Source organism: Pseudochaenichthys georgianus, chromosome 23, assembly GCF_902827115.2.
Source record: "Pseudochaenichthys georgianus chromosome 23, fPseGeo1.2, whole genome shotgun sequence".
Taxonomy (NCBI): domain Eukaryota; kingdom Metazoa; phylum Chordata; class Actinopteri; order Perciformes; family Channichthyidae; genus Pseudochaenichthys; species Pseudochaenichthys georgianus.
In genome coordinates this window covers 16,760,402-16,774,771 of record NC_047525.1, presented here as the reverse complement: position 1 = coordinate 16,774,771, position 14,370 = coordinate 16,760,402, and the positions used below count along the sequence as shown (strand labels likewise).

Here is a 14,370-nt window from a genome sequence, read left to right as displayed (position 1 = left end):
GGAGCTCTGAGAGAGCACTGAGATCATACTACCCAGCATACTGTCAGGACTCTGTCTTATCGTACAGACTGTTATTCCACAGCGTGTTAGCTTCTATCCTGCTGAAGGTCACTCTGGTCAGTGTTTCCAGGACCAGCCTCTATGGGACCAGCCCTAGAATAATTCAAGTGGCAGCTCTGCGGTCACTTAATCAAATTATAATTTCCCATCAGGGTATGCAAGAAAAAAAAAATCCCCAACCCACACTTCTAATGTGTCCTTAACTCAGGAAATGCTTTGTTCGCTCAATTTTTCAGAGTTTGATCAGTGATTTAAAGCCCATTAAAGTGCTGATTAGTCTAATGAAGTCACTGAGGGGTTGGCTCCAGCAGCACACTGCAGCCCGGGCTCCTTCAGGGCCACAGCGGCACTCCAGTCCAATAATAACACCCTTCAAAGCAGGGCCACACAGGAAGCGGCAGCCCATTAGCAACCACTCTGCTTTTGTTTGTTTGGACTTAAATTATTGAGAAAGTTCCCAACACCTGAATGCTGACATCCATTCATACGTTGGTTGACGTGTTGCCTCATCAACAATTTTACAGTATTCACACAGAAGCAGAAGCCTCCTGCCAATCCTCTATGTCCATTTGACCAAAGAAAACAAACAAGAGCTAATCAGGGATACGTTATTGGAACTGCATTTAATTGTAATGAATTGTAACAGCTTGTTGCTAAATGGATTTATATGGGATTAGAGGCCTGAGTCTGGACAGACTGGGACACAGAACAGCCCTCAAAATGTAATCCTAAAGCTCCAGCCTAACCCCCCCCCCCCCCCAAAGGTTCAGTACACATGCAGACATGGACACTGAAGTTCTACTAGTGGCAAATAGCTGTTTATTCAAATGCCTAAGTACGATGCCGGGTTATATTTACCTGACAAAGCCCTCTGGTGGCATTATGACTCGGGGGCAAAGGCTGGACTAATATGATGTTGTTATGAACACCGTGGAGGGCGGGGGGGGGGGGGGGGGGGGCGTGATGGATGGGTTTAGCAAGCATGTGACACAGGAGCCCACGCTCTGTTTGTTGTTACCCACCAACAGTCATTTTGCTTTTAGTTTTTAACCATGACAACAAAGGTTCTCAAACCTTCAAAGGTGAGACCAAAACTTGACCTTGGAAACAGAATTTGATGAGTGAAACTCACTTTAATGTCCTTGAGGTAGCTTTTTCTGGAGCTCTTGATTATATCGCATGATATCCATTGGAATGTTTGAGATGGAACTCTTGTTGTCGTGTTAATAATATCCTACTTTTACATTTTGTTAGCCGTAATTTGGCCCTTCATAGTGTTTATTTGACAGATTGTTTTCATGGTCCACTTGTTTATATTTGAAAATGTTTAGTTCTGTTTTATTTTCTATTTTGTGTATTATATATTTTTATGTTTGTTTATTTTTCTACCCTTATTATTTTTCAAATGACGTGCAAGGCCTTGTTTTAACATGCTGCTGTGATGGGAAAAAAATCCCTTTTGGGATCAATACAAAATATCTTATCTTCATTGTTCTGAACCCTAACCCTGGCAACGTTTGGTAAGACTGTTAAGTGATTTACAATCTGTCTGACCTCAGCCTATATAATCACTGTGGTACGATGATACCGTTACTTTAGTAGTAAACCTTCTTTCCCTAAAGTGACCCTCTCCTCCCTCCCTGCAGCTTCAGAAGACTCTGTCAGAGCTGGACGAAGATGACCCTTGCTACGAGTTTCGTCGAGAGCGATTCACCGTCCACCGAACGCACCTCTACTTCCTCCACTACGAGCACGAGCCCAGCCCCGACAACACCGACGTCACTCTGGTCGCTCAGCTCTCGATGGACAGGTACTTTTGGTAACACTGCACTGAATTACTTTGTTTTTTTAATCGAGAGAAAACATTCAAATGGAAATAAACTACAAAAAAGTATTTAGGATACCTCTACTTAGTGGTGTAGTGATATTGATACCCGCTCTGTGACCCGCCCCTTGCAGGTTGCAGATGCTGGAGGCCATCTGTAAGCACTGGGAGGGGCCCATCAGCCTGGCCCTCTACCTGTCGGACGCTGAGGCCCAGCAGTTCCTGCGCTACGCTCAGGGCTCCGAGGTGCTGATGAGCCGCGGGAACGTGGGGTACCACATCGTCTACAAGGAGGGACAGTTCTATCCGGTCAACCTGCTGCGTAACGTGGCCATGCGGCATGTCAACACGCCTTACATGTTCCTGTCAGACATCGACTTCCTGCCCATGTACGGCCTGTACGAGTACCTCAGGTAAGAGGAGCAAAACTGAAACCGCTAGTGACCCTTACACTTAGCTTGATGTTTCTTCAGAGCAAGAAACGCAATTGTTATCCCATTTTGTTAGATGTTGCAAATGTATGTAATCCTATTTTCTCTCTTTGTATTTAAAGGAAGTCAGTAGTGCAGCTTGACATGGCCAACGCCAAGAAAGCTCTGGTGGTTCCCGCCTTTGAGACGCTGCGATATCGTCTGTCTTACCCAAAGTCCAAGGCTGAGCTGCTCTCTCAGCTGGACATGGGCACTCTCTTCACCTTCAGGTAAACAGCTCGTACTCATTTATTTTTTGGTGATATAAAACATTTAAAAAAGTTCAATGAACATGCACTGCGTGTTCGTCAATAGTCACTGAGGGTTTTTGAGTTCGGAACGCTGCTGGAATATAGCGCTCGCAAAATACATTTTCTTTAACTCCTAGCGTTAGCTTTAGCCTAGTAGGCTACTGGTGACTAACAGGCTATTACGTCACATCATAATTATCTTTGAAATCGTCCTACTCAATGATCAGCAAGAAGCACTACAATTTGTATCCTACATAGGCCTATAGATAGTATAGTTTTTATTTGTTCATTCATATAGGCAGTGTTGGGAAAGTTCACTTTCTACATGAACTAGTTCAGTTCACAGTTCACAAATTTTAAAATGAACTAGTTCAGTTCATAGTTCATAATTCAAAATGTTGAACTAAAGTTCATGGTTTCAAAAATGAACTAATTTATAGTTCATAGTTATTTTTTCAATACGTTGCTGCGAGCTATTATTTGTCTCCTGGATGTTAATGGGCCATTTCAATTTTTACAATATCCTCAGAGGGACGTACAAGTTATTGACCTCTGCTTAAAAAAACTAAAATCACAGCCCATTCATTTCATTCTGTGCAAAGAAAAAGCAACCTCTTAATCCAGATATCTCACCATGACTCGCGTATGCATGCACGTGCAGGGTGTGGCGTGACCACCAAAACAGAAAGATAATTTATGGACACAAGATGTGTGGACATGTATTTAGTTTCCTATCCATGTGATGTGAACATGATTTAAGTGGGGGGGACCTAACCTCCTCTAGAGGGGTCCGGGGGGCATGCTCCCCTGGCAAGACTTGTTGCACTTTGAGAGCAACATTCGGAGATCTATGGACACATCTCTCAACACCCAAACACAACTGTAAGCAGATTTTCTTTTAATGTATGGATATTTGACAAATCACTCCCCTTTGAAACTGTATTCTTCTTTATTAATAACTGTCATATAGTATGTTATACCTGTTTACTTTATTCTCTTATTTTTTTATAACTATAATGATCATATAAAGATGTGCCTTTACCTCACTGGTTGTAGACAAAGCTTCTTATATTCGTTAGCATAGCTAGCTAACCAGATGCTAATGATAACAACACAGTTATTGACTGTATGACAGATGAGCAGATCGCCACTGGGCTTTCAACTAAAGACACAGACACGCAGAAACTGCGGCATGTGTATGGACTTATCGGTACTGCAATTTCTGAAGTGCTGGAGCGGCGTTCTGGTGCTCTCCGTCAGAACTGCACCCCTGTCAGTCGAGACATATACCACGTGATGACACGTTAGGCTCGTGTTGTGTTCAAGGACCCTGACCTTGGCCAGGAAAAACAGGTACTCGCTTGTTTAATTTTTTTGCGGTCTAGATTTCTTTCATTTTTTTATTTTTTGCGTGTTTATAAATTACCTCGAGGGCCGTACCAAATTGTCTCGCGGGCCGTATACGGCCGGAGGCCGGACTCGGAGGTTCCCCACCCCTGCCGTAGACTCTCACTCTGAGCGAGTGCTGCTGCAGCTGCTCTCGGCTTCGTCCATACTAATTCATTCATTCATTCAATGCTCGCCGGTTCCGCGGTTCCACATTGTTTGTTGTGAGGAGTCTGATATATTTAGTATATTTATATTTTAGTGCGACAGCCAGGGGTGACAGGCGCGTACGCGTCACAGGCAGCTTGCTGTTGCCAGATTGGGTGGTTTTCCGCATTATTCTGAAGCCTGTTTACGGTGTGTTTTAACTGGGTTTTCGGCTGAAAGGCATATGAAATCTGGCACACTTTTGAACGCCGTTATAATACAGTGCTGAGAATGAACGCACTTTTGAACGCCGTTATACAGCGCTGAGAATGAACGCGTTCTCAATTACGTTCAACGAGCGGAAATACAGTACGTTCAGTTCACGTTCGCCCAAAATATGAACGCGTTCATGAACGATCGTTCATTGAACGCGTTCAGGTACATCACTGCATATAGGAGTAGAACACTGTTTCTCTGAACAACCAGCTAGCTTACATTTTCTTAAACTCCTAGCGTTAGCTTCAGCATACCTAATCATCTCCTACGATATCATCCCTAATGATAAGCAAAAGGCTCTACTTTTTAATATTATACATATAAAGAAGATTGGATTCAATGCAGAAATAAACCGCCCTCTTTCTTCGAACAACGCTCATCGTACATTTCGTGAAGATTGGATGAACAAATGCACCCGTAGATAATTTGCTGTGTCATTTGAGACTGAATCAGGATCTGGATATATAACTGAGGGGGTCTGGCGAGAGAAGGGGGTCCGGCTGTCTCCAGGTTGGATTCAGAGAGGACAGGAGAACAGTGGTCAGCAGAGACATCAGTATCAATACACTCATTACCAGGGACAAAGGGCCATTTGTAACATTAAAGCCACTGGAAACTCTCCCGGCTGGTGTTTAAATGTGAGAGGGGAGGGGCTCCATTTTCTGCTTCGTCAGCGCTTTGCTCCAACTATACATCTCAATTAAAAACAACCGTCATCATTACAGTAACAGGCACAATATGTTGGTAAGGGAAGGAAGAGGGTAATTATGTGTTCCTCCTGTGTGCAGTCCATTCAGTCACACTTACTCTGCTCCTAGAATAGTCTGTAAATATATGTTATTATTTTATCTAGTTGGTGAAGAAAAAAGTGTCTTGATGCCACAAAGACTTTGCAAAAAACATCCAGACTTTTCAAACCTTCTATGATTGAGTTTCAATATCAAAATGCCACCTAATTTATTAATAACTATCTATCTATTTGATAGTTTGTTGTTTTTATTGATTGAAATACACAAACCTAACAGATAACAGATGATATACAGAGCAAGAAGAGGCAGAAACCCCACTTGCCTCCACCTAAATAATGGTAAAATTCACAACTTTATTGAAAACACAAGATCAATAAATTCAATAGTGACATCAAAGTATTAAAACTAGGGCTGTCAAGTTAATAACGCGTTAACGCAAAACAAAATTAACGCCACTAATTATTTTAACGCGATTAACGCATGTGTATTTTTTGTCCTCGGCCGCCCCGTAGTTTCAGAGCGCATCGAGTTTAAAATACCATCTACAAGCTGATGCTGATCCTGCCGTCTGCTTGCGGCAGACCACACTTCCACGCTCACCGGCAGGCACCGACTGGCCATCGGGAGGACCGGGAGGGTGTGTGTATGTGTGGCGCGAGCGAGAACGCGCACACCTTACGTGTTGTTGTTGTTGTTGTTGTCGTTGTTGTTGTTGTTGTTGTTGTTGTTGTTGTTAGCATCTGGTGCTAGCTAGCTGCGCTAACGGATATAAGGAGCTGTTTAAATGAAAACAGAGGAGCAACATTTCGCCACAACTGCGAAAAGTCAGCACACTCAGCAGCACGGATAGTGCACAACATGATTGCAGCGTCCAGGCAGCTCCCGTTCGAGCATATGCCTTGAGTTGCACATAGCTCCAACGATCCATCACACACACACACACGCACACACACACCAATTGTATTGTATTGTATTATTGTATGAGAGAGGTTCCAGGTTGAATTGAGGCGAATATTTGTAATGTTCAGAGGTTGTTGTGTTTAATATTCATGAGATTATTTGTCATTGTTCAAATGATAATAAACATTAGCATAAAGCATATTTGTCCACTCATATGTTGATAAGAGTATTAAAAACTTGAAAAATATGCTTCTAAGGTACATTTAGAACAGATAAAAAATGTACGATTAATTTGCGATTAATCGCGATTAACTATGGACAATCATGCGATTAATCGCGATTAAATATTTTAATCGACTGACAGCCCTAATTAAAACATATAATAAAAAGAGACAAAAACAACTATACATCTTACTTCTTCTCAGAAAGCATATTTGGCACTCCCTCCAACTTAGTTTTTCTTTCCTCCTCCTCCAGGTACCATGTGTGGACTAAAGGTCACGCACCAACAAACTTTGCCAAATGGCGGACAGCCACCACGCCCTACAGAGTGCAGTGGGAGTCGGACTTTGAGCCGTACGTCATGGTGAGGAGGGACAGCCCGGAGTACGACCGCCGCTTCGTCGGCTTCGGCTGGAACAAGGTGGCTCACATCATGGAGCTGGACGCACAGGTACGAGACCCAACGCTCACTTTCTGTCTGATTAACGTCTCAGATTGTCTCAATGCTTTATAAATGAATTAAAGTATTAGTTAAAATATCTTAAAATAAGAAATCAGTTCTGTGGTTCATACATGGATATCGTCGTACCATTCCTCACGCCCGCATCATTTACCGTGAAACCGACCGTGAGCGACAGATGTGAATCATGGAAGTTATTACTTTCAACACTATGTTAAACCAAAAGGTGAACCACTAAGAAAGTCAACATTTCACGGTGTTGGGTGGTGTTTAGTTTTCATTTTCCTAATTGGAATTTAAACCTTGGTAATCAAGAAAAAAGTCATTTAATTTATCCACATTTTTATGGCAACATGATTAGAACACACAGGGCAAAATATTTTTGATCTGCTCCTGTAGTCCATCTACGGAAAAATGTAGTTTTTCCACGGCGGACGCACATCATGGCGCATATAATGACAAGTCCTTTTGCTAAATAAAGATGAATTCTCCTTCACGTCTTTCCTTAACCCCATGGCGTTCTCACTGAAGTTAAGGACAAATGGTTAGAAAGATACATGATTTTTTTGACAACATTTCACATTTGTAGCGATCAGCCGCCCACACTGAAACTCCTCTTCTCTCTCTTCACAGGAGTATGAGTTTGTGGTTTTGCCCAACGCCTACATGATCCACATGCCTCACGCGCCCAGCTTCGACATCACCAAGTTCCGCTCCAACAAGCAGTACCGGGTCTGCCTGAAGACCCTGAAGGAGGAGTTCCAGCAGAACATGTCGCGGCGCTACGGCTTCGCTGCCCTCAAATACATGACGGCTGAGAACAACAGCTAGCCACCACTGCAGACCCTCACCCCCCCGGGCCTGAACTATTGACACATGGGCTGGGGAGTGGGGGGGGGGGATACTTTGAGACTTCCCTCAGACTTTGTTCGAATGTTTGACCCTCAGTGTGGGACTGCATGGGTCTTTATGTTCTCTCTTTGTCCTGTGGATGGAAGGAGGGGATTCACTTCTGCCAGGATGGAGATGACGGGGGTCCGACTGTGTGAGCCATGGCCCTTAAATCGGACCGACAGGAACATTCGATGCCTTGTCATATTTGTAAGGCTAGTGACAGAGTTGTTGGCTGTGTGTAACATTATGTAAGCGTGTGTGCAAATGTGAGTGTGTGTGTGTGTACCATGCAGGTAGATGTTTCTGTAGAACAGTGCTTAGCGAAAAGCTTAAGGAGAGATGATGAAGTGAAGCATTGTGGGCTTACAATCTGTGCGCACGCCTTCCAAGTGCCAACGAAAAGCAGCAGCAGCTGTCTGACTGACAGCAAACCCCCGACTCAAATGCAAATCGTCACCAGGCGGCGAGATAAGACAAAGCGTTTCCGTGTCCACATAGATTTTGAAAATCTCATTGTGACGAGTGACACACACTCCGATATCGAGGCGAGCAGCCAGTCGCTGCTTAATTTGTTTCCTAGCTGATGCATATCAGAATAAATCCTTCTCCTCGTATGACAAGGGAAGTTAAGTGCAGAGCTGGAGGTTGATATTCAGGGTGTCTCCACATCAGCGAACTGCTACAGAATGTTTCCCCGTGTTCATTTACGATACACAATCTGACAGCAGCCGGTCGGCGTGGGTTTCTTTTTTATTTGTGGATTTTAAATGGATGTCGGTGCGGTCTGCACAAACACCTGTTGGAAGGCCTGTCCGTTTGTGACTCCCCAACACACACAGTATTCATTTTTTACTTTTCTTTCCAACCATCAGTGTTATTTATCAGTGTGTTTACAGTCCTGACGGGTGGAGCAGGAGACGTTATTGTCTCCCGATCTGAAAGAAAGTTTGAAAACTGAAAAAAAGCTATTTTTCTCTCACTCTTTCTTTCTCAATCTGGCCTCTAGTTTGACGACATTATCGTGGCGCCCAGTAACGCTGCAGTGGTGTGTGTTGTCACACACCATCAGGCTAGGTGTGGTGATCCTGATTTCTTGTGGATATTCTGTTCAGCTGTTACAACCAAGAAAATCTTATCTCTCCCAGATAATGAAGACCGACATTCACTGTAGCATTATACTCATTATATTTGATAAACATATCATAACACTGGTCTTGGGTACATGCATTAAGACGCATGTTACTATATGATACGGTCAATTGAAACTAAAGTTTGAATAGACTACAGATAATCGAGAAATATGACCTCAAAGAATGTAAACTAGGTTAATATCAGTGATATTAAATATAATGATATGGAGGTTAAAAAGGGATTGAAAATCACGAAACGGTTGCAATATTTCCCGGTTTTCCAAGATACATTCAAATCAGAACTGTGTTCACTCCAATCCACAGGGTGGTGCTAATCAGACCTGGCGCCAGAACAAATGTACAGAGAGGGCATATGATTTTCATGGGAGGGCACACAAAACCGTCATGTGCCGCAGCCAGTGTCGACGCCAGAGATCTTCTTTTTGGGGTGCTGTGGGGTAGCTTGACGTTTCATAGAGGGTGCTCAAACATGTAGGGTTTCCCATTAATGTAGCTATGGGCTACAGTGGAATGTTCTACTGCAACACTCCCCACACACACACACAGAGCACACCTGCGACTGTTACAATGAAGGCTCGATAATCAGCTCACGGCATATAGGTGTAAGCTGGAGTAAAGTGCTACTTTCTTTTAAGTGGGGGGCGGACCTAACCTTCTCTAGGGGGGGTCCGGGGGCATGCTCCCCCGGGAAGATTTGTTTTTAATATTGAAGTTAAAAGCATCAATCTGGTGCACTTTGAAAGCAAAATGGATACATCTCTCAACAACACCCATATGAAACAGAACTGTAAACAGATTTACTTTTTCTTTATGGATATTTTATTTAGTTAAACTGATCAGGGATCAGATAACCACTGCAACAGGTCACTCAGTCTATAACCATGTGTGTAGACATCGCTGGAGCTGGTTCCTTCCTTTCACTTTCATGTGCTTGGAGGAAAACTGATCATTTAAATGTGACCTCAGCTGCCATTCTCACTGAGAGGATTACAAATAAGTAATGAACGTAGACGGACAGTAGAGTATTTACACCTTTTCAAAAAAGGACTATATGCGTCTCAAAAAGTATTCACTTCAGTCACGTATCTCCTGCCACCATCTCAGGCTCGATACATACATTCAATACAAGAAGAAAATCACACAGATGATGTAATACAAAGGAACTATGAGGATTACCCTGTGGATTTTAACGATTGTTTTGTCAAAGTGCTATTTCCAAGGTCGAGAATAAGCTCTTATTCTCAGCAGGAGCTTGCATGTCGACAAAATAATGTGTGTTGTGATGGAAAAAGTGGACTTTGAGTTGGAATTTTATTTTCTATTTTATTACAGGTTAAGGCAATTGGTTGTTTATTCCAGCTGCTGGGAAATTGTGGTACGTTTAATACAATACTTGAGAAACACACATATTTGTCGGAGACATTTCCTTATTTTTAAGATTGTACCATCGTTAAACTAGAGGTGTGTGTGTGTGTGTGTGTGTGTGTGTGTGTGTGTGTGTGTGTGTGTGTGTGTGTGTGTGTGTGTGTGTGTGTGTGTGTGTGTGTGTGTGTGTGTGTGTGTGTGTGTGTGTGTGTGTGTGTGTGTGTGTGTGTGTGTGTGTGTGTGTGTGTGTGTGTGTGTGTGTGTGTGTGTGTGTGTGTGTGTGTGTGTGTGTGTGTGTGTGTGTGTGTGTGTGTGTGTGTGTGTGTGTCTTTGCAGGGCTGGGAGGAACTGCATTGTTTAAAGTAGGACAGTGCTGACTGATGCTACCTGAATAAAAAGCAAAGAGTCAAACGTTGCTGTTACCGTGTTTCATAATTTCCCTCTTCAAACGTGTTGTTTTAGCTTTGTGAACTCAAAGGAACACTCACTGTTACACACAGAGTAGACAGTGTGTGTCTATACTTTCAGGGACACACAACAGTTTACCACCTTTCTGATATAAAGGGCCACTCTATTTTCATGTGTCAGCGTCAGTTTACTCAACAAAGAGCCAATAAAAACCGTTTTTGTGTCTCTGGAGAAGCTTTGTCAAGTTAGCCAATGAGCTGTAAGAACGTTTAGGGTCATGTTAGCATATACAGTAGCACGCAACTACCAAAAATGAGTAGCATAGATGAGCAAAGCTACAAAAAAATACAAGACATAAGGTTCCCAGTTCTATACACTTCCTATTTTCACTAATGAAATTATCTAGATATTTCCTGGTAGAGCTGACAGTGAGAACTATCATTGAAAACAGAGCAAAATACCCCCCAAAGTTTAATGCAAGAAAATGCGTATATTTACAGGGGATAGAAACGCCACCAATACATATTGAGAAAAAATGTCCCATAAAAGGCCTTGGGATGAATATATCCCAATCTGATTTGTACTATCTTGGCCAATTGTTGTCTTACCAAATCATACATTTGGACAGATCCTTTTTAATGTGTATAATTTAATTAGAACCTCTAGCAATAAATATGTAAATGAAGCCATATAGAACCCTTTGAGAGGTTAATGTATCCTTATGATCATACATTTGTATTTTATGTAACCCTAACCGAAATATCCCACCACAACAAAGTTGGGGCATCATCTTTAGATGTATGGACAAAAGTATCTGCCAAATAAATAAAAGTAATTATATAAAAGTGATTTATGTTGTAGGGAAAGAGACTTTACCAGTAAACTATACACCTAGAAGTGAACATTTCTACTACTTTTTGAATTTGAAAAGAGTATTTAGTTGTATCTTTAACCTGTGGTCCTGCTGTTGGGTTGTTTGACGCTGAGGGGACGGTGGGCTGACCTCCCTGCAGATGAAATGAGAGCAGGAGAGTGGAGCACCCAGTTTATCGGCTCCCTAGAGTCTGCCGTCCCTTAACTTCTATTTAATGACGGTCTCACAACATCATTTATCTTATCGCTCAGGCTATTAAAAATGTTAGTGGAGCTGCTCATTAATTTAATTTAAAATTGAATGCATGAATTTCAGCTGACTTTTTAGACAGTAAATTCAGAGGATTGGATGAAGTTAGCCTTGCAGTGCAGGGCAGGGCAGGCTGTACCGTGGCCCTGAAGTGCAGAACACAACGGAATAACAGAAAAGACAACAAAAGAGGAACAACTTCTTTCAAGGTTTAGCAAATTGCTATTGGGTTTTTATAAATTGCTGTTCTGTCCTCTGTTTTGCTGCTTTTATGCCACAGAGGGGGGCTTTTGAGGGTGTAGCTTCACCTGCAGCGGTGTTTGTTAAGCAGAACAACATCAAAGTTAGCTTGACCTTTCAAAAATAAAACCTACATATAAGGTCATATTTCTGGTACAAGCCACGACAGTCCCAGCACCTGATGTGTGTTAACCAGGAATTAGGAAATAGTTCCATGATGTTTTTTTATACTAAATAGTAACATAAGCACGCTATCACAGTGGCAATGTTTTGAAGAAATTAAAGTTTTGTCCTGATGATTGGTGCTAGATGAAATGTCAGAGAATCACTCATTTTATTACATTTTTATCCTGAGGGATCCATCAATGTCCAAACCAAATGTTATGGCAATCAATATAAGTGTTGTTTAGTCTTCATTTAGGTGGAGGACTCACCAATCAGCCAAAAGCAAAGCTGCTGGCATGGCCAAAAAGTTATTGTAAATTACACTCCTCATCCTTTCAAGGACTATAATTCAAATGTAGTTTTTTGTTTGCCAAAAGAGGAAGACATACAGGCCATTACAGGGCCACTCGATATCTGTGAGTGCATTTAGAAAGGTGACATGAAAAGAAGTGAGAGAATTATATTTCCACGCAGTTTTTACGACATTTACTCTTTTTTTTAAAGGAGGCTTTTAACACTATAAAACCCATCATTCCAAAATGGTAAACTGATCATTAATACACTTGTTAATAGTAAATCAATACTGCATTTGTGCAACTAAAATATATGTTGATGGTTTGCAAACCTTTTAGATAATATCACATATATAAACATTACATAGGGCCAGAGACCAACTATCAACCATTAACAAATTAACTATGTGTTTATGAGCTTATAATAGCCAACCAAATAATGTTTGTAGAATGTTTACAAACTAACCACTATTAACAATGTGTCCATCCATCTTATCATCTGGTTCTCTTAAATTTGGTTTTATGGTGAATCATGGTTCTATGCTGACACCTAGTGGTCATCTTTTTTGGCCTCTATCCTTTCAGAAGGTTTTAAGTTGATCTCACAGTACAACAATATTTAAGAATAAACCACCTTAATAAATGTTTATTCCATATGTCTATTAGTTTGAACTGTGTCGTATAAACTTTTGAGACAGTGGTAAAAAGCACATCATGGTGTCAATGCTGCAGCAGATTCTCACTTAATGCCAAAACGACAGCCTAAATCAAAAGTTACCACAAGTGTCCTCTCTTGTAAATTGTTGATTAGCAGATTATGTGGGTCATCCTCCCTAATCCTATCCTTATAACCTGAATTTAAAACGCTTCCTGAAGACCATTTTAGATATTTTGGTTTGATATTGTATAAAAGAATATTTACTCAAGGTCAAGAAAGACACTTGAACCATCGCCATCAGAGCTAGTATTACCTTAATCGCGTTAAAATAATTAGTGGTGTTAATTTTCTTTTGCGTTAACGCGTTATTAACGCGTTAACTTGACAGCCCTAGAATCTATACATGAACCTTGTAATGTTAAGATTGTAGGATCAGCTTCATAATAGCGAGAACGATTATAGGGCATTCAATTAAAGCTGCAGTCATATCAAACTATCTTGCCTCACCTCTTTACCTTAATTCAAAGAGGGCAGCGCTGTGTAGATAATGTGTTGTCTTTGTCTAGACTTTAAAAGCTTTAGGATCAGTAATTATTAATGGAGGAAATACTCTATGAGATCAAACGGGGTGAGATAGTTGCTAAAAGAAAATCATAAACTGAATGGCACATCTATCGATTATAGGTTGTCATATGCAGGGCCGCCGTAAGGGGGTGAAAAGTTAGGACGATTCTAAGGGCCCGTGACTGACAGGGGCCCCAAAATGTTTAGAACATTAAGAATAAAAATGTAAGTAACCTTTCATCAATCCTCAATAATTAACATTAATAGAACGTTATATTGATAAATTACTCACTAAACTTACGATTCATTTAACTTATTTTCTTCCAAAAGTTAATTACCCAAAGCCTCTGTACACCCCCTTCTATTTACATGTAATGGTTTGGTCCTGCCTCCAAACGCGTTGTGGCACCGGTGTAGGTACCAGATGCATTCGGGGTACCAGATCTGTTCGGGGTACCAGATGTGTTCGGGTGTATTTCCGTCACAGCCGTCATCCGTCATATCCCATATACTCACCTCCCTCTGCTCCCAGTGCTCTGCTGCCACACACCGGCCGTCTGCGGAACTGCAGCTGGAGGAACTCGGGACAGCTTGTTATGTGTGGGTTGCTATGGTGGGGTCCCATGTACATAAATAATGTTTCTAATTATTTACAATTAAAAAATATATATTGTCAGAGAATATTTTAATGACATGTCTTTGTGTTTTATGATTCTCCAACACACTCTCACTCCCTAAGCGTCCAATAGCGACGTTTGGTCAG

The 14,370-nt window shown here is 41.6% G+C and overlaps 1 protein-coding gene across 2 annotated transcripts in view; it reads left to right on the top strand.

The window, feature by feature from the left end:
• large1 (LARGE xylosyl- and glucuronyltransferase 1) overlaps positions 1-10,309 on the top strand; it is an 82,946-nt gene extending 72,637 nt beyond the window's left edge. Inside the window, exons 11-15 of one of the 2 annotated variants that reach the window (XM_034075307.2) lie at positions 1,707-1,870; positions 2,020-2,298; positions 2,439-2,585; positions 6,542-6,737; positions 7,380-10,309. In XM_034075307.2, the coding sequence (XP_033931198.1) occupies positions 1,707-1,870; positions 2,020-2,298; positions 2,439-2,585; positions 6,542-6,737; positions 7,380-7,577 (984 nt within the window). In that variant the 3' untranslated portion in view covers positions 7,578-10,309. Of the gene's footprint in view, positions 1-1,706; positions 1,880-2,019; positions 2,299-2,438; positions 2,586-6,541; positions 6,738-7,379 lie in introns of both variants that reach the window. The other variant, XM_034075306.2, reaches the window with a different exon arrangement.
• The last annotated feature ends 4,061 nt before the right edge of the window (positions 10,310-14,370 follow it).